Genomic DNA, 23,365 nt, shown 5'->3' on the forward strand with positions numbered 1-23,365 from the left:
ATTTGTATATGTGCTTTACTGAGGTCAGCAGTTGGATATGGAGCCGAATTATTCATTTAAGATGAATAAATTTAAATGTATTCGATAAATCCCTCATTGTTTTAAGTGTTGTTGTTTTACTTGATGGAAAGGAAGTGTCTTCTTTGTCGTTATTAGATAAAAAAAAACAATTTTTTTTTCAACTGAAAGTAAGGAGCGCCATTAAAACTTCAAACGAACAGAAATTACTCCGTATATGAAAGGGGCTGTTCCCTCTTAAACGTCCCGTGCTTTACGCTAAAGTTTGACCCGTTCTTACAACTCTACTTTTTAAAACAGTAAGAAACTTTAGCGTAAAGAGCAGGGTGCTTAGGAGGGAGTAGCGCCTGTTACCTCCCCCTGTTCCCTTTCCTCTGTTCCTTCTTCTTCTTTTAATGGCTATAATCGTACTTCTAATGAACCTAGAGTTAGAAGAAAAGTCCAAGCCAAAATCAATTGCATATTTGTGCTAAAAATCACTGATGATAATCAGATATACAAGTACTGGAGAACTTGGTAGTCTCTCACACACAAACCCCCCTCCCTAGAACTTCAAGTATATACGATCCTCACTATATCTAGGGTAATAACCATTTCTATATGTAAACAATGCTCATAGTTTTGACTTGCAGCAGCTCCGCTGGGGACTGTGGGGGATTAAGTCATCCCCAAAGACATAGTTATTAAATTTTTTGACTATGCCGAACAAAATGGCTATGTCAAAATTTTGGTTCGATGACTTTGGGGAAAAAAGATAAAAGCTTCATGTTTTCCTCATTTGTTTGTCAGCTTTATGTTAGTATAGCAAAACCTTTAAAACGTTATTTGGCTGTTTTGATAAAAAAAAATTGACTATCCATTATCTGAACAGTCCAAAATTGACTTTTTTAATTTCAGGTATTGTTGTTAATCAACTGTATTCTTTATTGTGTTGATGCAATTGTGGCTGTGTGCTACATTTACAAGAAGTAAGCCTGCTTTACTTATTTAGAGAATAAGAACATAGTTCATGCTCAAGTTGCCTTCTAAAGACTGAAATGTAACGAAGAAAAAAATTCCAATTTCTTAAGCCAATTATGAAACCTAAAGCGATTTCTGTCAAAAATCCCTCAATTGATTTTGAGTAATTTACTTGTTTTCTACATCCACAAAAAGTAAGAATGCTTTACTTATTTACAGAAAAAGAACATAGCTCATGCTCAAAGGCCTTTCTAAAGACTGAAATTTAACGAAGAAAAAAGATTCCAATTTTTTAAGCCAATTATGATACCTGAAGCAATTTCTGTCAAAAATCCCTTAATTGATTTTGAGCAATTTACTTTTTTTTTACCTTTTGTTGATGTTATGTTTTATGGATAGTTGGTTCACTTTAGAAGGTTAGATTTTATTAGTTTTTTTTCCCTCTATCTTTTCTTTGAGCACTGAGGACGACTTGGCGGAGGTCCTTGTCAAAATATTTGCTTGATTTTTTTCTTCATATTTTGCTACTGGCTGACAAAACACTCGTTGTTTCACCTATTTGATTTTTCTCTTTTCATTTATTATTTCCTTTCTTGATTTCATACTTTAATATTTCCTACTTAATATCCTTTTACCTACCTATTTTTATCATCTTGAATATAAGGAGAATATTTCCAGAAATTGCTCAGGCTTCATCAAATTATTCATTTTTTTTATCAGCATAATGTTTAAACATGTATGAAATCTCAAATGAAAATTTCAAAAAAGAAGGGCAAGTTCAAAGTTGGACTAAATCTCTCTGCTCCTTTTTGGGCTCTTATTTCCTCTGTAATGTGCATTATCAAATATTTTTCCTTCTTTCTTCCCTTTTTCTTCCCTAAATCCAAGTTTTTATTCAAAATAAAGAAATTATATCATATCATGTCATCGTCAAGACTCAACCAGTAGTTTTGTCCCTAATTAACTCCCGTGGGCTAGTTGTTTTGATTGCAAGGAAGGGGAATAGGTGAATCCCCTTCAAATTATGAAAAGTCTAATTTTTGTATCTTGTTTAAAAGATATCTTTTTTGTTATTTCAAAAGGAAAAATTAGAAGAAAATAGTTTAGTTCTTACTCCCAAATGTTTTGTGGATTGGAACTACTGCTCTGGATGTTCAGCATAATTTTTTTTGCTACTGGCTGACAAAACCTTCATTGTTTCACCTATTTTGAATTTCTCGTTTTATTTATTATTTTCTTTCTTGATATCATATGTCATGCATAGCCTGTATGGTCTCAGAACGTATTTAGGAAATATTAAGTAGGATAGTTAGGATATAGGTAGATTAAGGCCTTTGATTCTTTTGACCGAGAAATCTTGTGGAAAACTACTCAAACACTATAGAATACCCGCCGAGATAGTAGAACTGATTATCGCTCCGTACAAAGAAACAGAATGATATGTGCGAGCAGAAAACAGAGATACAAGATACTTCAAAATCCTGACTGGTTTCAAAAAAGTGTGTGTATTATCGCCACTTTTATTTATAATTAATAATTTTTATTTACAACGTATTCAGTCAGTCTACGGGCTATGAAGTAGACGTCAACAGCAAGCAGCTTACAGATTTTGACTTTGCAGATGATATAGTTCTGCTAGAAGATGATATATTACTGATTAAAGCTGCTATTCGATTAAATCTGAGAAAAAGCCCCTGAGGTCATATTGTCAATCAATATCGATAAATAAAAAAGAATGTCAAAATCTGTCTCCCACCAGCTCTTCAATGGTTTGATACAACTGTTGAACAGTTCCAAGAATTTAAATGCTTAGGAAGCTGGATTAAGAGTACTGGAGATGTAACATTTGAAATCAAGAGAAGGATTGGACAAGCATCAGGTGCCTTCAACAGACTGAAACCAATTTGGAGAAGTAACAAGAGCTCACTTCGTTTAAAATTGTGCCTGTTCAACAGCAATGTGCTGTCTATATTGATGTACGCCAGCGAATAATTGAAACTAAACCAACAACTGGAGAAACGTATCCTTGGATTCAAAATCATTTGCCTTTGAAGGGTCCTCAAAATCAGTTGGCATCAGAAAAATGCTAATAGGGAAATCCGGCTAAAAACAAACCAGCCAATATAAACCGAAATTATTGAGAAACAAAAATAGACATATTTGGTTCATGTTCTATGCATTCCCGAAGACAGACTTCCTTTTAGAGTGTATCAGTGGGAGGCTGAAGGAAGATGAAGACAAGGCCGACCAAAGCACACACTGCGGAGGCAGTATGATCGGGACCTGAAAGAGGCCAATATTTCACTCACTACACAATTGGAAAATATTACTGCAGTAGCACAACTTCGTGATGAAAGGATAGGCTTTGTCAACGCCCAATGCGCCAATGATGACTCAGGAGGATTTGAGGTCTAAGGTAAGGTATAGAAAACAGTATTAGACTCTTAAAGACCAAGCCAGCAGTTCTGATCTCTGTATCATGGCCCTGTGGCCAGGATGTTCAATAGAGGATCGGGGGCCAACCTTTCTGTGCTTTCGCACATCCGTCTTGCCTATCTTCCCCACATTCCTCAAGGTCCCCACTTTGAGCAGGGTTGACTCTTACTGAGCTTAAAGAGTTCCACCACTGATACACGTCCCAAACTCAACAATTGGACACACCAGAAATCGAACCATCACCCTTTGGACAAAGGATTAAAAATCCAGTGTGCCAAACTCAATAATGAAATTCAAGACAATACAATAGCCATTCAAAATAATTCAAATTCAAAACCATTCAAATCAATATTTATAAAAGGAAGAAAGGACTAGCAAAAACTGTTTAACCCACAGTTGAATGTTTAAAAACATGAAAAAAAGAACTTCAGCTGTTTTTAGGGCAATTTTCAAGTATTAAATATTCGTTTTAAAGTAATATTTTGGTACATGTCCCTTTAGTGTCATAGTGAATACATGTGTCTCACCGTGTCAATAAAGTTATTCCACATATACAGCTGTTGCAATATTTGTCTTTTTTTTTAAACAATTGTAATTTCAAGAAAATTTGAAATAATATTATCCGATTGCTATTTTTTTTGCAAAATTTTCTACCAGTTACGATATACTACGTGCTAAGAAGTTCCCCGCCCATTATTGACATTGAAGCTGATTTTGTAACGCACGAATTTCAGTTATGGGTTTGATACATTTTGCCAGACTTCAGGTTTAAACATAATTGTGTAATGGAGACCCGCTACCTATAGATCAGGCACATAAAGGAAAAGCAAACAAACAAAAGTAAGCCAGCGAAGAAATATATTTCATCTTCCTTCTCATGTGCAAATGGTTTGGATCATGGGTAGACTGGCTGGTGGTGGTTTTCATTGTTGCAGTCTGTGCTAGGGCTCATGCGAGCAGTTGTTTCGTAAAGTGTACCAGGGTGGGTAACTGTTTGCACATGTGGCACCGCTTGTGTATTAGTTAGAAGGGGTAATTCTGTGCAAAGACGGAGATCCCTTCTTTGAATAAATCTTTCCCTTTCTTCCTCCCTAATGTCGTTTGATATTTTAGCCTCGTTGGTACTGCTACGTATTCTGTCGCTGGAACAGCCTGAAACAGGCATTATTCCATCACTATCTTCTGCTGCTCTATATAGGAATATATTTTCTTCCGGGCACTGGTTAAAATAACTGTCCTTTCCTAGATATGTTAGTGTTTGCATTGAATCGATTACGATTGGTTCTAACCTATGATGTAGCTGGCGTTGTGTTTTTAACAAAGCAAACTACTTTCTTCCGTATATACTAGGTATGAGCGCTCTGGCTGCTTCAACTTATTTTCAACCACACCTTTGCGTTATCTACTACTCTCATAAGACTTCAATCACACTTTATCTCGTGGATACAATTCTTTCAGCCCCTTGGCTGTCTTGTTGTGAGCGCCTTATTGTCTAACTTGAGATTTCTCTGTAGATTTCTTGAAAACAACCTTTGTGAGAATTTTTAGCTCTTGTTGTAATGGCAGTGGTGTGCCATTGTCCATATTTTACTGCTCATAAGCAACTGGACTGGTGAATATGCCTTATCAACTAGAGTTTTTCGGTGCTCCAAGAATGCAAGACATGGATCTGGTTGACTTTCTGAAGCTGTTGTCAATAACTATTTTAAGTCTGGACTACAAATTCGTTCAGGCCATTGAATTGAGTGTATCGGTAACTTGGTGTGACGTGGTTGGTATCCCAGGATTCTATCAATACATAAACTCTTCTAAGCTGAATTAAGGTCCGATGTATGAAGTGATTTGAACTGATATACAATATCCGACAAAATACTTTCGAGTTCAACATCACTTGCTGTGAATTGGAAATGGCAAGCTTATCCACCTAGAAAAATGACTATAATAGTCAGTGGTGATGAGATATTCGATGCTTTTGAATATGAAAAGACCCATACCCACGCGTTGAAATTGATACTGGAGGATATTGGTATCTCCTTTGGTTGATTCATCTGATGTTAGGCATACATTTCAAATCTAGACACTGTTCACGCAACATTCGAACTCTTTCTTTGGTTTTCACAGATCCTATATGTGAAGAAAGAAGCTTTTGCACGATATTCCCGTGCATCGTCATGGGCACTATAATACGTTCGCCTTTCATTATGTTTTTTAGGGTAATGTAAGGCGTTGAGGGAGTTGCGCTTGTAAATATTTGGTAGGGAAGTCGGAAGAAGAGATAAGATTTTGGAAATTTTGAGAAGTAGGTGTAACTTAAATATAAATGATATTACAAAGTTTGTCCGGGTAGGTATGATGTATCGTGATCATCTTAAATAATTAGTTTTAATGTCATTTCAGTTTTTGTTTTGTTGCTGTATTTTTTAGCTTGTTTTGTGTATGTCACCATGGTCCAATTGGGCTTTCTTGTGAATAAATCTATCTACTATTCATCTATCTATCTATCTATCTATCATTGTTGGTATCCATCTCATCTTTGTAGTTCTAATATGGTCGAATTCCAAAAATTTGAAGTAATAGCGTCAGCTTTCTAATTGTATTTCCTTTCTTACAGTGAGAATGCAGGTAATGAAGCCACACAAATGGATTTTCCACTGGAGAGCTTGTGCGGGAACACTCTACAGGCCGGAGCTACAAGGTAATATGGCATTTCCTTTGACACACTGGGTCCCAAAACCTAAGAAAAATTTGCGAGAATTACCATTATTTGGCAATAAAACAACTATGTAAATTAAATACGAACAAAAATTATTTTAAAGATGAATATTCCGCAAAAACGGCAAAGAGCTACTTTAAACCAAAAGACGATTTGAAATGAATTCAAATACAAATCAAAGCGTAAAAAGAACAGAAATTACTGTCAATAGATAACTATAACTGAAATCAAACAGTAAATAAAATAAATAATAAAGTCAAACTTAAGACGAACAGAAACAGCGAACAGGAGTGAGGCTAACACCCCTTATGCCAGGTAAAGGCTGAAACTTCTCTTTTAGTTTATTAAAAGCCACTCTTATTTCAAGCTGAGTATATAACTGTTATAGTAAAAAAATCTTATTGAACAAGATTACTAAAACACCTATTAAAATGCGGATTGACAGTTTAAAATATTTAGTATTATTCACTCTGGAAAGTCTTGAGAATTTTGTGTTTTTAACAATTAATCTATCAGTATCCAAGACCCATTGCTGTTAAAATTTAGCGATACTTACTTGTGTAGTGAAATAGGGTGTAGTGCAAAAGTTTTTAAACTTAAAAATTTGCGGTGTTAAATATTTTTCCGTACCAACAGTGTTGCCATGGTGAAAAGGTTCCCATATGGGAACATTATATTGAGTGTTAATATTATTTTTCGAACCAAGGGACATACATCGATACACATCTTTTGTCACACTTAACAAAGGTTAGTATAAAATATAAACCAAATTTTGGCTTGGAATTGCTCATAACACCGTTGTAAGTGACTTTGGACACTATACACTCTAGATGTGTATTTATTTTGTACGTTTTGCATTGATCCTATCTCTGCTTTCATCAGTACATGAGTGGTTTCAAACAGTTCGTGGTAACGAATGGAATTTTGATACCAATAGCTACATCAAAAGAATCGAATTTTAATGCTGGTTTTAAATATATAAGTTTCATCAAGTTTAGTCTTACCCATCAAAAGTTACGAGCCTGAGAAAATTTGCGGTATTTTAGAAAATAGGGGGAAACGCCCCCTAAAAGTCATAGAATCTTAACGAAAATCACACCATCAGATTCAGCGTATTGGAGAACCCTACTGTAGAAGTTTCGAGCTCTTATCTACAAAAATGTGGAATTTTGCATTTTTTGCTAGAAGGCAGATCACGGATGCGTGTTTATTTGTTTGTTTTTTTGTTTTTTTTTTGTTTTTTCCCAGGGGTGATCGTATCGACCCAGTTGTCCTAGAATGTTGCAAGAGGGCTCATTCTAACGGAAATGAAAAGTTCTAGTGCCCTTTTTAAGTGACCAAAAAATTGGAGGGCACCTAGGCCCCCTCCCACGCTAATTATTTTCCCAAAGTCAACGGATCAAAATTCTGAGATAGCCATTTTATTCAGCCTAGTCGAAAAACCTTATAACTATGTCTTTGGGGACGACTTACTCCCCCACAGTCGCCGTGGGAGGGGCAACAAGTTACAAACTTTGACCTGTGCTTACATATAGTAATGGTTATTGGGAAGTATACAGGCGTTTTCAGGAGGATTTTTTTTGTTTGGGGGAGGGGTTGAGAAGAGGGGGATATGCTGGGGGAACTTTCCTTCGAGAATTTGTAATGGGAGAAGAAAATTTCCATGAAGGGAGAGCAGGATTTACTAGCATTATTTAAAAAAAAAACAATTAAAAAATAAAAGTGAAAAAGCTTTTTCAGCTGGAAGTAAGGAACAGCAATAAAACTTAAAACAAACAGAAATTATTACCCATATGAGGGGCTCACCTCCTTCTAATACCTCGCTCTTTACGCTAAAGTATTTTCAGTAATTTCAACTACTTATTCTACGGCTTTTGTGATTCAGGGGGTCATTCTTAATGAATTGGGATAAAATTTAAGCTTTAGTGTAAAGAGCGAGGTACTGACGATGGGGCGAATCCCCTCATATATGTAATAAAAACATGAGAATACAAAAGTTCTTTGCGTAAGCTAATTTATAAGTTACGTAAATCTTTTACCAATAAAAAGATTCTTAAAAAATTAAAAGTTCTAGTTGCCTTTTTAATTAACCGAAAAATCGGGGGGCAACTAGGCTTCGTCCCCCGTTCTTTTTTTCTCAAAATCATTCGATCAAAATTATGAGAAAGCCATTGAGCCAAAAAAAAAAATATTTACAAATTTCGTTTTGATTATTCCTCCGCGGAGAGCCAAAATCAAAACATGCATTTGATTCAAAAACGTTCAGAAATTAAATAAAAAAAACAAGTTTTTTTTAACTGAAAGTAAGGAGCGACATTAAAACTTAAAACGCACAGAAATTACTTCGTATATGAAAGAGGCTGCTTCCTCATCAACGCCCCGCTCTTTACGCTAAAGTTTTTTACTGTTTTAAAAAGAAGAATTGAGAGAAAGAGTCAAACTTTAGCGTAAAGAGCAGGGCGTTGATGAGGAAGCAGCCTCTTTCATATACGAAGTAATTTCTGTGCGTTTTAAGTTTTAATGTCGCTCCTTACTTTCAGTTGAAAAAACTTGTTTTTTTTATTTAATACTTACTAGGATGGATATGTGTAGAACCTGAGTTCCTACCATTACCTGGACCGTAGATTTTGAACTGTTGAAGGATGAAGGAAACCACTATTTTCCCTAGTGAAGCGGTTTTCTAGAGTCTTTGGTCACTGCAATTCAAATACTTGTGCTATCTTTCCACTCTATAGCCAAAACTACTCAATCTGATCAGTAGTCTTAATAACCATGTTCTTTCTTTTCAACAAATTGGTTTTCTTCGAGATGACATCTCTTCTAGTAATTTTCAAGTATGGTGAGTGTGCCAAGAAATTTATGTAAAGAAAGATAATGATTTTTGAGGATCATGGCCTGTGAGAAAATTTTCAAAGTGGACTTTGTGTATCATGCCGTTATCATGCATATCTATTGCAGTATCATGCAATAGGCATATAGCCGTTGTTGGACATTGAGGTTATCCTGACGGCTGCCCACCGCTTGCTCCCCCACTGTAAGGATCCAAATGTTAGGATAAAGCTCAAAACGAAGCTTTATTCAACGCTCAATATGAAGCTGATAGCCCCATTCTGATAAGAATTCCGTGTTGTTTTCAATATGATCATAGCACACATAGCTGTGTCCTAAAAATCAACTTCAGGCATGTTTATCTTGTGACTGCCTTGTCTGCCAGTCTAGGTAGTAATTCAGAAGGACAAAACTTCTGATAGACATTTCCGATGGAAATTTCCGGACTACGGAATCTTTTTCCAGCTTTGCATATCGTTCTGGTTTGTTTTTTCAGGGTTCTGATTTTTAGATTCCAGTTTTGAAAACAGTCCTTGCGAAAGAATTAGGTTTTTTTTCTTATTTGGACTCTTGCTGATAGAAGAGCATCGTCAAGTGATAACAACCATGTTGGGACCATGATGGACCCATGATTGCAAAAGGCCGCCATTCATACTGGAAGTCCCAGGGACTTCTTGCTGTCTGGTTCTAAGGCAGCTCAAGTACTTTGGTGTAGACTTGAGAAGATATGTTGATCTAAACAATTTCAATGATTTAAAGAACATGACAATTGGAACTTGTCATATTATGTTCTTAAAAAAGACTATTGTCGTGAAGGTTTGACTGAAGAATTCAGAAGATTCGAACTAAACTTATTAGGAGTTTCAGAAACTCATGTCCAAGGGGTAGGAAGTATGAAAATAGGTGATATAGAATTTGTTTACTAAGACAGGATGGATGGGGTACATAGACAGGGAGTAGGGCTCATGAGGAATGAGCAAGCTGCTAAGTCTTCTTTAGGCCTGGAAGACATTAATAATCGAATACTAATTGCTCATATATGACTAAAAGCTTGTCAGCTGCCTTTCAAAGGAATTTTAGTGTGTGACCTGTAACTAGCATTAGTAAAATGGAATATAATGTTGCAGATTAGCTATCCTTGATAAGAACAACTTATTTGTTACTAAATATTCTTCTGTCAATTTCGCTCTAAAATTGAATAAATACTGCCGAGTAGAAACAAACTACTAACGACTCACTTCTTAATGTGTATCATGGTTCTAATGGACAGTATTTCTAAGTGTTACTTTGAAGAAAAATCGCCACTTTTGTTAAAAAGTGTCTCAATAGTGTCACGTTTCCCGAAAAGTGCCATTTAAAAAAGTGTCAAAAGTGGCACCAAAGTGTCACCTGTGGCAACCCTGATTGTTTTCTGCTAAATCGTCTGCATCAGTAGTTAGTGTAGCATAAATATCTATTGTTCCTGCAACTCCTTGTGCCATGTGCTTCTTTTTTCTCTGCTTTAAGTAGCCTTTTGTTCTTTCTAGATTTCTTCTTGGTAGTTTTTACACTTCTAACCTCTTCTAAAAAAATTCTACATATTCAGCTTTGACTATTTATTACATCCAACGTCTGCCCTATCAGTGTCTTCATCATTTACAGGCCAGGATTTATTAATAGGCTCACTAAACCCACGCCTATGGGTTGGACAATGCCAGGGAATGGAATAAATTATCACTGAGTGAAAAATAGAATTAAAAAAATAGAATGAACAAAAATAGATTTATCGTCAAAGTGCCAGATTTACTCTGCTCTTGTGATGCCTATTCACAGAAAAGTGATTTTAAAATAAACCAGGAATTCCGATACCACTGATAAACTGACAAATGTCTCCCAAGAATGGTAGCTGAGAGTTCGGTATCACCTCTCTTTCATTACTTTTGGCTCATCAATTGCGTTCTATTAAGTGCGTCCACTATCCCCAAACTTTCCCAGAAAATCTTGCAAAAACGGAGTTGCAAAAAGACTTGGGCCTAGAATTGTCAAATCTTTAAATCATTCCCTGATCATTCATCAGAGATCTTTGAAGTTTCCTGAAATCAAAAGTGGAAGCACCGCTTGGTGGATAATACAAGCACAAATGCCAAAAATCATTAGCCAAATTCAGCTTGCAGTGTAAATATTTTTTTGACCAAGTTAAGTGTTTAATACATCAATGGGTAGGAGCATATCCAGCCTATTAATAATACCTAGGCCCTTAGGCAAGAATTAAAGACCATATATCTTTACCAAGCAAGAAGAGAAGTGGGAGGCTCCTTATCCCCCGAGAAAAATGAACATGAACTATTAAAGCCTTTCTGAAGCCACAAAGATGTTTCTGGGAAAACGCCTCGATGTTGCGGAAGTCATGCTTACGCTATTAGCCAGACCTAGGTTAAAAGCTACAAATTAATTGATCACACCCATCTTTAAGACCCTAATCTATGAAAACAAAGTAGTTTAATTGGTATTCCTGACTCTGTGGTCAGTATACCCGTGGATTGTGAAAGCATCACCAGCTTTGGCCATGGTGAAAAGAAGTTTCAGCACATTGAAACTTGTAACTACACGTTTTGAACAATGATGAACCAAGACTATTTCGGTTGGTTCGTCTTGGTGTGATTTGAGACTACCAGCCAAGAGGTTGGGCTTTTTAACTGAAGTTCTTTTGCTTGAAATTTCTTCATTCTGCGTTTAAAATGTTTATTTTAATCCAAATCGTAAATTTATTAAATTTGAGTTATGTTTGGGTGTAAATCATATTATTGCTTTATTCCACTTGCATTACTGATGTCTCCTCTAGATCACTAAAATCCTGTACACATGCTTCTTGCGAGAGTCGGAACTAAGTGGCTAATCTTCTTATTGCAATACGATTCTTTGTACTGAACTCTGCTCTTAAGTTTCATATTTGAAACAGAAATTATGCTAATTATTGAAAAAAAACTATCGGTGGAAATAATCAGCCAGTCTGTCAAGTCCCTTGCTCCCCCCAAACAGTTTGGCTAGCATTGTTCCTGACCCCTACTATAGAGAACTAGAAATATTGCTGTGAAAGACTCTAAAACTCTAGCTGAAAAAATGAAAGGGTAGAAAAAGTGAATATCGGACGCTGTATAGCCGTCTTTAAACGGTTGTTGAGCCGTTGGGATCTATATCTTGGAGTACACTCGAGTTTTGAGAACAAAACCGGGCCTGTTATTGGTAGCATCTAATGAAATGAAACTCAACCTATTAAATAGTTCCACCTCAATCTAACAAATTGTCAGACTGGTGATCCTGTTCATAGGATGGTGTAATCGGATGTTTTTGAGTAGTTTGTGGATCTTAGTAGTCAAGGAATTAATAGAGATCCACAATTTACTCAGTCTTGAAATTGCTCCCAGGTGGATAAGGATTAATTCTTGTAAAATATAATCAAAAGGTAGTAAGTGACACCTAAGCTATCCTACCCAAAGAGTATGGGTGATTTATAAGATTAGGAACTGGCTATAAAGTCAACAAAAAACTATCAACGTCATTTTGTGTTTTGTGACAACCGGCAATTTTCAACCTTTTTATTAGTTTATTTTTTCAGAATCTGGTGTAAAACACTTACTACTGCTTTACTACTGCATTTTAACAATTATACTATCTAAACAAGTTAATCTCATTATTATAATGAGAATAAAGTGTGGCCAAATGCTAGGTGGCGTAAATAGTTTTTTTTTCACAAATAGCACCGATTTTCAAAATTATAAGCTATTTTAATTGTCAAATTTGCTCTTTACTCTTAGCAGATTTTTCTTTATTTAATCCTTGCTCATTTTTTAACACAAGGGAAACAAGAGAAATAGGGGTCCATTATACTTTATAATATATTTCATTTTAATATTTTTCAAAATATACTGTCTTTGAAACCTAATTACCAAGAACAATAAGTAGAACAATGAAGATATTTTTTATATAAGATATTGGAATGCTAGTTTAAATGAATATTTTGATCCTATATCCAAGGCCCGTTCTCGCAATTTGGGTTTTACCATCAAGTACAAATGCGAGCTTTCTTAATGGCAAAATTGAAAAAAAATGTTCTATTCTTCCTGTTTCACCACATTTGCTCAGGTCATTTTATTCCCCTGATATTCAAGGTGCTTTTACGTCCTAAAATCTATCAGTCCAAGATCAGATTCTCTTGTTTCAAACTTTCAAAAGTGAAAATAAGTATACCCTAAAAATCTGTACATAGGACAGAAAAAGTATCATTGAAGAACAAAAATATAGATATATACAGTGAACACAATTTCCTTAATGACAAAGAAATCGTTAATACAAAACTTAATGCTTTATGTAATAATATTAGTACTATAACTAAATAGGTCATCTGGTTGTAGTTTGATCTTGGAAATTGATAGATAGAGATCTGATCCAAGAATTTTCTAGTTGTTCTTATTTTTATTTCCAGTATTTAATTGAGCCTCTGATAATCTACTTTTTTTTTAAATGCCTAACAAGTGCAGACAAAAATAACTAGTAAGCTCGAAATTCTAATTTTGTAACCTCATAATTCTGGTATTTGTAATTATAACATCTAACAAGCAATGAGGACATCCTATACCTTATGTCTCGGATTTACATAATAATCCATGAATTTAGTACTCCTTTCATTTATAATAACATTCAAGATTTTTTCACTTTTTAAATATTTCTACTTGCCAGCTTTAAAATAGAACTGACATAAATGTATTAAGAATTATGAGTGATATTAGTCGCCTTTCAAACAAGCTAGTACTACTTTGGGGACATTTTTCTCTGCATCAGCATGCTATTTGAAATGTCTGCTGAGAGTAGAATAAAGCGAATTTAAACAATATATATATATATATATATATTAGAATATATTCCTCACAATGTAAAATTTCGTGTGCATGTATATGTGGTACCAACCCATTCTCTTTTTCTATTTTTATTAGTCGTATCATCAGTGTGTACTACGAGACTGGTCTTTGATTTTGAGGGAATTATAGACACAAGAGAAATATTCCGAACATGCACATTTTGTGACATTTTTCTTTTTTTCCTAGAGCAATTGCAATTGTAACAAAAATTTAAAATAAAATTGACAAACGTATAATTTTTATTTATTTTTCTAGTGTGACTTCTGAAAATGATAGCATGGCCGGGATGGAAAACTGATTGAAAAATGAAAAATGGACGAATGATTGGATGAGAGTGAATAATATGATTTTTTCTTTTCTTTTATTTTATCCATTTATTTTTATACCATCAGCTTGACTTTTCTTTGTTTGAAAAAAATAAGAATTATATGTCTGTACATATTTGCTTACAATTAGAATTCAGCAAGTAGGAGTGCGTTTGAGAGCTTTTTAGTTTTCTTTGGAAAACCTCTTTGGTTCATTTTTTTTTTCCAAGAAAATTCAATTTGTGTATTTTTTTTTATCAACAAGAGTCGAAATCGGGCACAAGAGTCGAAGAGGCCATTAGTAAATAACTTGGCTAAAAAGATGTTTTTCTGCCAAAAAAGCCTATTCTGAATCCAGTTCTAGGCTTCAATTTTCTTGAAGGGCCCCACTCCTCAAGGTCATTTTGATGCGCCGTTTACAGTCACAGCTCTGGATAGGTAAACACGCTAAGGATTACATCTGACACCACTATGAAGCCACACAAGCAGAATTTCTCTTTTGGGAACAGAAATGGAGCAGGGAACTTATGGAGTAGCGAAAACTCTGAACCTTCTCGCAAGCCAACCTTCTATACCCAGTACATATTCTCCACTTCAGGGCAATGCAAACTCAAGAAACGTCTTCGTTAAATGATTCCTTGTATGGTTATGAACAATAAAGCATTATCAAGTTTGATAAATAATAGATAAAAAATAAAAATTTAAAACTAATAATAGATAAAATGATAAAAATAGTTATAAATCAATCCTATTGCTCTGGTACATCTAGAGCAAAACGACGCATAGTAATTTGACATCAGATGAAGTCAATTTTTTTTTTCATTTTCTTTTCTTTTGTACTTAACTGGCTATTTGAATGTGGTAACTGCAGTATTCTACTGTTTGAACACTACGTCTGCTCATAGGTTTCTTCTTTCTATAATAATTATAATTCCTATTTGTGGTAAATTGATCTAATCCCTATGTTGTAGATTCTCACAATAACTATAATTTCTTGCTATAATATTTTAATTCCGAGGTATTACTTATCATAATTTGCAGCAAAAGCAAGGAAAATTGAAAACATCAAGTTCCAGCTTTATTCGCATATCAGTCAAATCCTTTTTTATTATTAAAAAGATGACAAGTGATTTTCCTTATTAATAAAGGTGGGAAACTGTAACTTTCCTGTGTGAGGTTTCCCAGAACCGTTTCTTTTTGACCTGATATCATTTTTAAATTTATTTTCTGGTGCCCTCATTCCTTGTGTTTCTTCTGTTTTTCACTCTTTTTTAAAATAAATTTCTCCATTATTGGTGCCCTTGTCACATTGCCCTTCCCAAGGATTTTGCTCTACATCTGTCCCTGGTTAGAGCCATGATTAATAATTCTAGCATGCATCAATAGGACTTAATGATTAGATGCCACATTGAGGAGCACCAAACAACAGCTGTAAAAAAAACTGACAAAGCACATACACTATTGTTTACAGGTGACAAAAGATTAATTTAGCTTTGAATTAATTTTATTTGCAAATTTCTGGCATATTAAAACACACAATTAAAGGGTTCAAAATGTAAAATGACTTCAAAACTATATAGCTCAGGTAAAATCTTCAACGTCAACAAAATTTCCGCAGAAAATCAGAAATACAACCACAAACAACACATAATACAAAGATGATAATTAATAGAACAAGAAACACCAAATGTGAACACAAAAAAAATGCAACACTAACCAACTATTAGAACATAATTTGCACTTTACCGTCTGTCATGTTTTGGCATTGAACCGGTTCTGAACAGTACAGTTCTGAAACTCAGGCACAGCAAAAGACGGAAGATAAATTGTTAGATGTTTTCCAGAGGAATTACCCACGGACTGTTTTCTCTACCCATGTGCCTAACCAAATTTTGAACAGCAGGCTGTGCAAAAAATGTGGTCCTACCTGGTTTCTACGGCTATAATTATAAAGAGGTCAGTGATTAGGACATGTTTCGTGGAAGAAGAATGACCGATTTCCGAAGACCGTCCCTTTTAGCCAACCATATAGGGCCAAACGAAAACCAGGTCATTCCTGGATTGCGTGGGGAGAGGTCGTAAGGAAGTATTTAAGGACGGTATTTCTTGAGAGGGTGTAAAAAGGGAAGTTTTAAATAGATTGGGATTAATGAGTAGCTGCTGAGCAGATAGTTGGTTTTGGACAGCTTGGTTCTAAAGTGAATCAATAGCAGTAGTATTTAAACATTAAAGAGCCCTATTGTCAATTTCGCGATGGCTTCAGTTGGGAACAAGATCAAGAGTAGCACAGAATTTTAATGCACAAATATAATAGTAACCCCATCCGTCTACCAAAATTCTTTAATGAAAAATTTTTTGAAACTTATTCAACAAAACTAATTTTCAGCAAAAATTTTTACCAAATATCCAAGTTTCGTCAATAATTTTATTTGCAACCCAACGTTTTATTTCTTAGATAGAAAATATGAAAAGTGGGTGCTGCTTACAATCACTAATATATACAAACTAACAGCAGGAGACTGGGGGTATTTTGGGCTATTAGTCTACATTGTATCTTATCCTAACCTTCAATTTTTTAAACTGAACTGGCAGTTATATTTATCCGCCTGAAAACAGTGAACACGCTAATATCATGCTGAGACTTACAACTATTCTAGTTTACAACTATTCCTTTGAGTTTTTTCGCGTTGAATCTTTAATGGATTGACATTATTTGAAGGAATCCTAGGAAGAATTTTGTGTTGTCTGAGTTTTGTCGGGCTGATTGCGTTGGTTCTGGCTTAGGATAGGTAAGTTTAACTGTACAGAATCATCTATGGATTTAAGTTTTGGATGTTCAGTTTTGCATTAGGTGAGAGTCGCAAGATAAAATTAGGGTGGTGGACGGACCCAATAAGTTTTTTTCCATAGTATAGTATGTATTCAAATGAGTATATCTATTAATTCTTACTTTCTTTTTTCTCGCCAACTTTACACACTGTACGACTTTTGCCTATTATAGAGGAAGGAAACTTTGCTATTTTTGGAGACGCTACAGAAGACATGGTTTGCAATGAAAATACACGGCACATCGTGCTATATATTAATGACATTGATGTTCTTCAAGAAAAAATAAAGGCAAGCCAGAAAAATAAATTTGTTTACAGCTATACTCCCATACAATCTATTTTTATTTTAAGGTTGCTCCAAAATTTTCGAAGAATATTTTTCTCCGAAATATGTTTTCGGAGATTTCTTGGATATATATTTATATCCAAGAACTCACCCCCATAAGTCACCCCTATAAAAATAACCCCTGGAATAAAAAAATATTCTTGGAACTCTCAACTAAAATTAATTTTTCGCAACCACATATTCATATAAAGCCATAATTTGGACCTGCTCTATGCCAATTTAAACGTTTTATTGCTGCTAATGAAAGAAAATGCGTAATTTGAAATTTGAAAATGAAAAAAAGGCCTCATATTTTACATATATTTGATAAGAAGTACTACATGACCGCTAAATAGGTAATGCTGTGCGATAAAAACGCATATGCAACAAATTTTGCATCTTATGCTACAAACTCAAGGTGTGAACATTTAGTTTACTCAATCGTTTACACAGCACGAAAGAAATCTTAGAAAAAAAACCTCTAAAAATAAAGCAGAAAAGCCTGAGGAAACTTCCCACAGTTTCACGAAACCAAAGCAATAGTAAAGCCCGGTGTGATTTAGGGATTTTTAGTGATTCTCTTCAATAACCTAGTGATTTAAGTTCGTATTTAGTGATTTTTGTTCAATTTCAATTTGTTCAATTTCAAATTTGTTCATTGGGTCAGGGGTATTCAGATAGCTTTAAAGAAATGTTAAGGGGAGTGATGATCATAGGTAGTCCAATAAGGCTATCAAAGAAAAAAAATGAAGTGCAAAACACACTAGGTACATGCAGGTTGTCAAAAGCGTGTCTCTCAAGAATGGCTTAAAGTTTTGGTTAAAGGTATTTTAAAGTTGGCTTAAAGGTATTAGGTTGGAACTTTCAGGGATTGATGAGGAAATGATCAATTGACAAAAAGCAAGGTGTGTATATAATAGTTTTTTTTTTGTTTTTTTTTTGCAAAATTAGAAAATGAATAAGTTTTGTGTTTTTCAAATTGGCACCGTTAGCATCTGTGACAAGAGAACGTCCTCTTTGCAGGCAACCATTTTGTCTAATGATTAAGAATATAAGGGTAAAATTACAATTAAGCATGGACCTCTATTTTGGCTGCTAAATTGACTTTGATAGTGATCAAAAAGATGAAAATATTAATAGCAATCATATTCATGGTTTTTATTTCTAATAAGGGTGTATTTCCTATGAATGAATACTTTCAGTTTCCTCCTTCTAGAAAATAGAAGTGTATCCCCAATAGATTGGCTTTGCAAAATTTTAAAAGAATGTATAGCTTTGGCTGACTCAGGTTAATTTTTAATAATATATATAATATACAGGATATCAATTTGATAAATTGGACATAATTTATTAATCAATCACTCTTTTTATTCTTATTTCATTTCCCACTGGGAAATCTCAGAACCAAACTGGCCAAAGTCTTGGATGGTTGCTCTAAGAGAGCGGTTTAAAACAGCCTTTTTAGCCTTTTTAGGCTAAAAGGAACAGCCTTAGGGGAACAGCCTTTTTAGCCTGAATATTTGCAAGCTCTAGTTATTTAATTTCAATTGAATCCTTCAGTAAAACATTTTGGAAAGAGACTAATTGCCTATTTTCTCTTACTTGCAGACGCGATTAAAATTAGCCAGAGTCATATGTTAGTCTGCAAATTTATGTTGGTTTTCTGTTTCGGAATATTGTGTTCAAGATTCAGACCAGTGACATTAACATTTTAGGTTGGTGGCTGATTTATTTTCCTGGATTAAACTTGTCCTGGATTGACTTTTATGCTTTCAATACTTTTGGAGTGGTTAAATTTTGGATGGATCAAAATCTGATAAGTTGAGTTTTTTCACGTTGAATCTTTTTTCATTTTTTTTTTCGGGAAAAATGATATTGTTTAATTCTGCTTACTAATTCCAAAATCAAATCACTACTAAGTTACTATTACGGTCTAGTCAATTGATTTTCTATATTTCTGAAAGTAATCAATTTAAAAAGTGCAAAAAGAGACAAAAATAATGGACTTGTTAATCGGTAAAATTAAAAGAATTGTCACAAATCTGTTATGTAGAGAAATTTTACTATTTATAAATACAATGCTACCACAAGAGACATCATGTATAGGGAAGGGAAGATTCTCCCTTGTGAGTCACAATAGTAATTGAGCCAGTAAATTTGAAGCACTAAACTTAGTGCTTTTACTAGCCTACTATTTAATCACATACATGAGAACACACTTCATATCAAACATTCGACACACTTCAAGTACTTAGCAGGCACAGTAACTTCCATCTGAAATCCTTGAATAGAACTATGCATCAAAGTAGTCTTATCAACTGAAGTATTTTGGAGAATTATATCAGTCTGGATATTCACAGTAAACTCGGGGAAACTGAGACTTCAGCTTTTCCAGAGCAATTTTTTGTCAGTTGGGAGTTACTCTATGGGATTTGTAAAGTTGCTTGCAGGACAGAAGAAAAAGGACAGGGCAGAATCCAAAAGTTTTTTTGGTAAAGACCTTGTCAGTGCCACCAGAATCACACCAAGATCGGGTAGCATGCCAGAAAGATCGGAGGCTATTTGTCAAAGCCCTTTGTGCCTGACACAGAGGCACGTTAGAGGGAATAACGCACAGGTAAGAAACTATTCATTGCAGGCTACGCATTTAGAATCAGTTAATTGAGAAACTGTTGACTAGTGTACTATTAAGGGTCAGTTTGAAGGAAAATTTAAAATGTGAAAGAACTAATGAACTAAAGATAATGAATATATCAAGTTTAAGGACAAGTAAAAGAAAAACAAAGTGGTTGATATGCACTAGTATATTCCGTAGTTACTATTGTCGGCATCACAGTGCCATTTTCCATCGAAAAAAACCCAAGCTAAAAGGGGTTGTCCACGATTCAACCCCGTCTGATAAGTTGATCTTTAGAAAAAATGTTTCAATTATTTCTTATGCTGTACATAATATCTTCTTTTCGTAAATAAATCTCCTCCACGCTACCCAACAATATACATCCCTTAGTTATTCCTGTAAAAGTATATATTTGTCGCACTTTACCGTACCCTATGGTCTTGGCTTACGATGCAAAGCGGGAAAATGCCTTGATATTCGACGCTGAATCTTGCCAAGTATTTTTCAGAAAAGATGTAAGTAAGGATTTCCGTGATAATGGTTTCTCGGATATCCCTTCCCTGGCAAATACTATTGGTAGCCTGAATGTTGAGGCTGAAAGTGAGGTCTGTTGTAAAAATATTGTAAAAAGCGTAGCTGAGTGTGATGCTTCTCCTAGTATTAGAGCAGATAGTGACGTAAGTGTATTTCAATCTGATTCTTCCCCTAGTGTCAGCTTAGAAATGGATGCAAGTAAGGGCTTAGACATTAGTTCTGATTCGTCTCAAGGTTTTGTAGTACGTCTTGTAAAGAGGGATATGGTGCCTGCGCAGAGTATCAAAAGAGTTAGGGTTAGGACTCAGTTGCTGGAAGGCGCAAAATTTTCTCTCAGTTATTTTAGTCCAGTAGACCATAGCAAGCTTTTAGAAATTGAAACTCAGCTGGTAGAAATTGATGAAATTACTTTTTCGACTTATTGCTAGTAAATAACACTGATCAAGACATCCGGGTTAAGAAAGTAATGCTAGTGTATTTATATGCGGCTTCTGAAAATGAACTTATCTCGGATCCAGCTGAAGTTATCAAAACAAGCACACAGACTCCCTGCAGACATGTCAGAAACTGAATTTGCAGAATTATTTGATCTGTCGCATGTAAAAGACGAGTTTGTTCGCAAACGCTTTATAAAATTGGCTTACAGGTTTAGCGACATTTTTGCTGCTCATGAGTCGCATCTTGGGGCCTGTGAGGCTGTTAAACACATAATTAATACCGGAAATGATCCCCCAACTAAGAGTTGCCCCTACAACGTTCCTCATGCGCTTAGGGATGTGCTTAAAGAAAAAACTTCATACCCTTTTAGAAGCTAGGATTATTAAGGAGGGAGATGGACCCTATGCAGCACCGGTAATTTTGATTAAGAAGAAAAATGGGGAATATCGTATGGCAGTAGACTATCGCAAACTGAAAATAGATACCGTAAAAGATTGTTATTCATTGCCACTAATCCAAGATATATTAGATAGGATGGCCAATATTCGATGTTTTTCAGTAACGGATTTTATTTCTGGATTTTACCAAGTTCCTGTCGACCCTAATGATAGAGACAAAACCGGATTTATTGGACCTTTTGGTCTTTTTCGATTCAAACCAGCACCCTCTGGGCTGTGTAATATACCATATACTTTCCAGAGGCTAATGGACAGGGTTTTCAGAAATCTTTTGCATAAGACCTTAGAATGTTTTTTAGACGATCTCATATCCATACGGAAAATACCGAACGCCATCTAAATATTTTAGAACTAGTTTTTGCAAAGATTCGTGAAGCTAACCTCCGTCTTAAACCATCGAAGTGTAAATTTTTAGCGGAATCGGTAGTAGTACTTGGGCATCTGGTTTCGCATAGGTCTATACGTTCAGACCCGGAAAAGATCCACACTGTCGAGAAACTGGATTACCCTTCAAATTTAGCGGAACTTCATTCTGCTCTCGGACCATTTTCTTGGTTCCAGAAATATATTGCTTGTTTTTCAGAAATAGCTTCACCGCTTACTGAGTTGATTAAAAAGAACGTTCCTTTTGAATGGACATAGTTAAACAGTTCTTCTTTTTATTCATTGAAAGAAAAGCTGATTTCATCACCCATTTTAGGATTGCCTAGGATAGGAAAAGGTGACTATGTTTTAGCGAGCGACGCTTCAAATTCTGCTATTGCAGCTAAAATTTTGACGAGTTCAGGACGGACGAGAGGTTGTCACACATTACGGTTCACACAGATTAAATAAGGCGGAACAAAATTATTCTGTTACGGAAAAGGAATGTCTTTCTGTAGTTTATTTCTTCAAACTATATCGCCAGTACCTTTATGTGGTTAGATTTGAGATAAAGACTGACCACCAAAGTCTTAAGTGGCTATTATCTACAAAATTGCTGGCTGAACCAACAGCTCGCTGGGTTCTTAGTCTCCAGGATTTCGACTTTGAAGTAGCTTACAGACCAGGCTCCCAAAATAAGGTCCTTGACGCTTTGTCGCGCTTGCCAGTTGTAAACACTCTGATCGATTCTGACTCTTTTCCAATACTGCCTCGGGCTATTGACATGGAAGAACTAAGAAAGGCGCAGAAGGCTGATAAATTTTGTCCTAGCATTGTCAAGTATCTGGCTTCTAAGCACATTATGCCGTTAGATGTAGAAAAGCTTGTTATCAGGAAAATCTAGAACTTTGTTATAGAAATGTTGTTTTGTGTCATGTATCAACTTTTTCTGGTAAATGTAGAAAGAGAGAATACTGCATAGTTCCAGTCATTTGCAACAACCTCGTTCCTAAAATAATGGAGTATTTTCACGATTCTCCGTACGCTGGTCATTTTTCGACAGTAAAAACTATCTCAAGATTGAAATACCGTGTACTCTTTCCAAATATGTATTCAATTTGTAAACGTTATTACGAATCGTGTCCCACTTGTATCTCTAGGAAGCCTATGAATGTGACGCACAAGGTTCCACTCTAAGAATTACCACTTCCGTCAAATGTTTTAGAAATGATTTAGGTAGATTTAGTATGCCCATTGTCTAAAATAGTTAATGGTAATACTTACATCCTCTCCATATTAGATTATTTTTACACGCCATATTCATCTTGTTAATATTGTAGATGCCAAAGCCCGGACAGTTTTGCATGCTTTAGTTAAAAATTACTGCCACGTTATTGAATTCCCTACTTACGTTTTGTCCGATAATGGTAGTCATTTCAAAAACCAAGAATTTCAAAATTTTTGCCATAAATTGGGAATAAATTACCTTTTTACGTCACCGGAACATGCTCAAAGCAATGGAGCCCTTGAAAGAAGACATCGGGAAGTTGCCTCAATTCTTTCGCAGTTTGTCAATCAGCAACACCGAGGAGATTGGGATGCATGGACTTCTTAAGTTTCGTTTGCTATGAACACGGCTAAACATA

The 23,365-nt window shown here is 35.1% G+C and overlaps 1 protein-coding gene across 1 annotated transcript in view; it reads left to right on the plus strand.

Moving 5' to 3' along the window:
- The window catches only part of LOC136027854 (uncharacterized), a 31,771-nt gene extending 17,479 nt beyond the window's left edge, over positions 1-14,292 (plus strand). The window contains exons 4-6 of the mRNA XM_065705268.1: positions 916-986; positions 6,026-6,109; positions 14,107-14,292. Of these exons, the coding sequence (XP_065561340.1) occupies positions 916-986; positions 6,026-6,109; positions 14,107-14,149 (198 nt within the window). The 3' untranslated portion in view covers positions 14,150-14,292. The remainder of the gene's footprint in view (positions 1-915; positions 987-6,025; positions 6,110-14,106) is intronic.
- Positions 14,293-23,365: the final 9,073 nt, after the last annotated feature.

The sequence above is a fragment of the Artemia franciscana genome, chromosome 6 (genome assembly GCF_032884065.1).
Source record: "Artemia franciscana chromosome 6, ASM3288406v1, whole genome shotgun sequence".
Classification (NCBI taxonomy): domain Eukaryota; kingdom Metazoa; phylum Arthropoda; class Branchiopoda; order Anostraca; family Artemiidae; genus Artemia; species Artemia franciscana.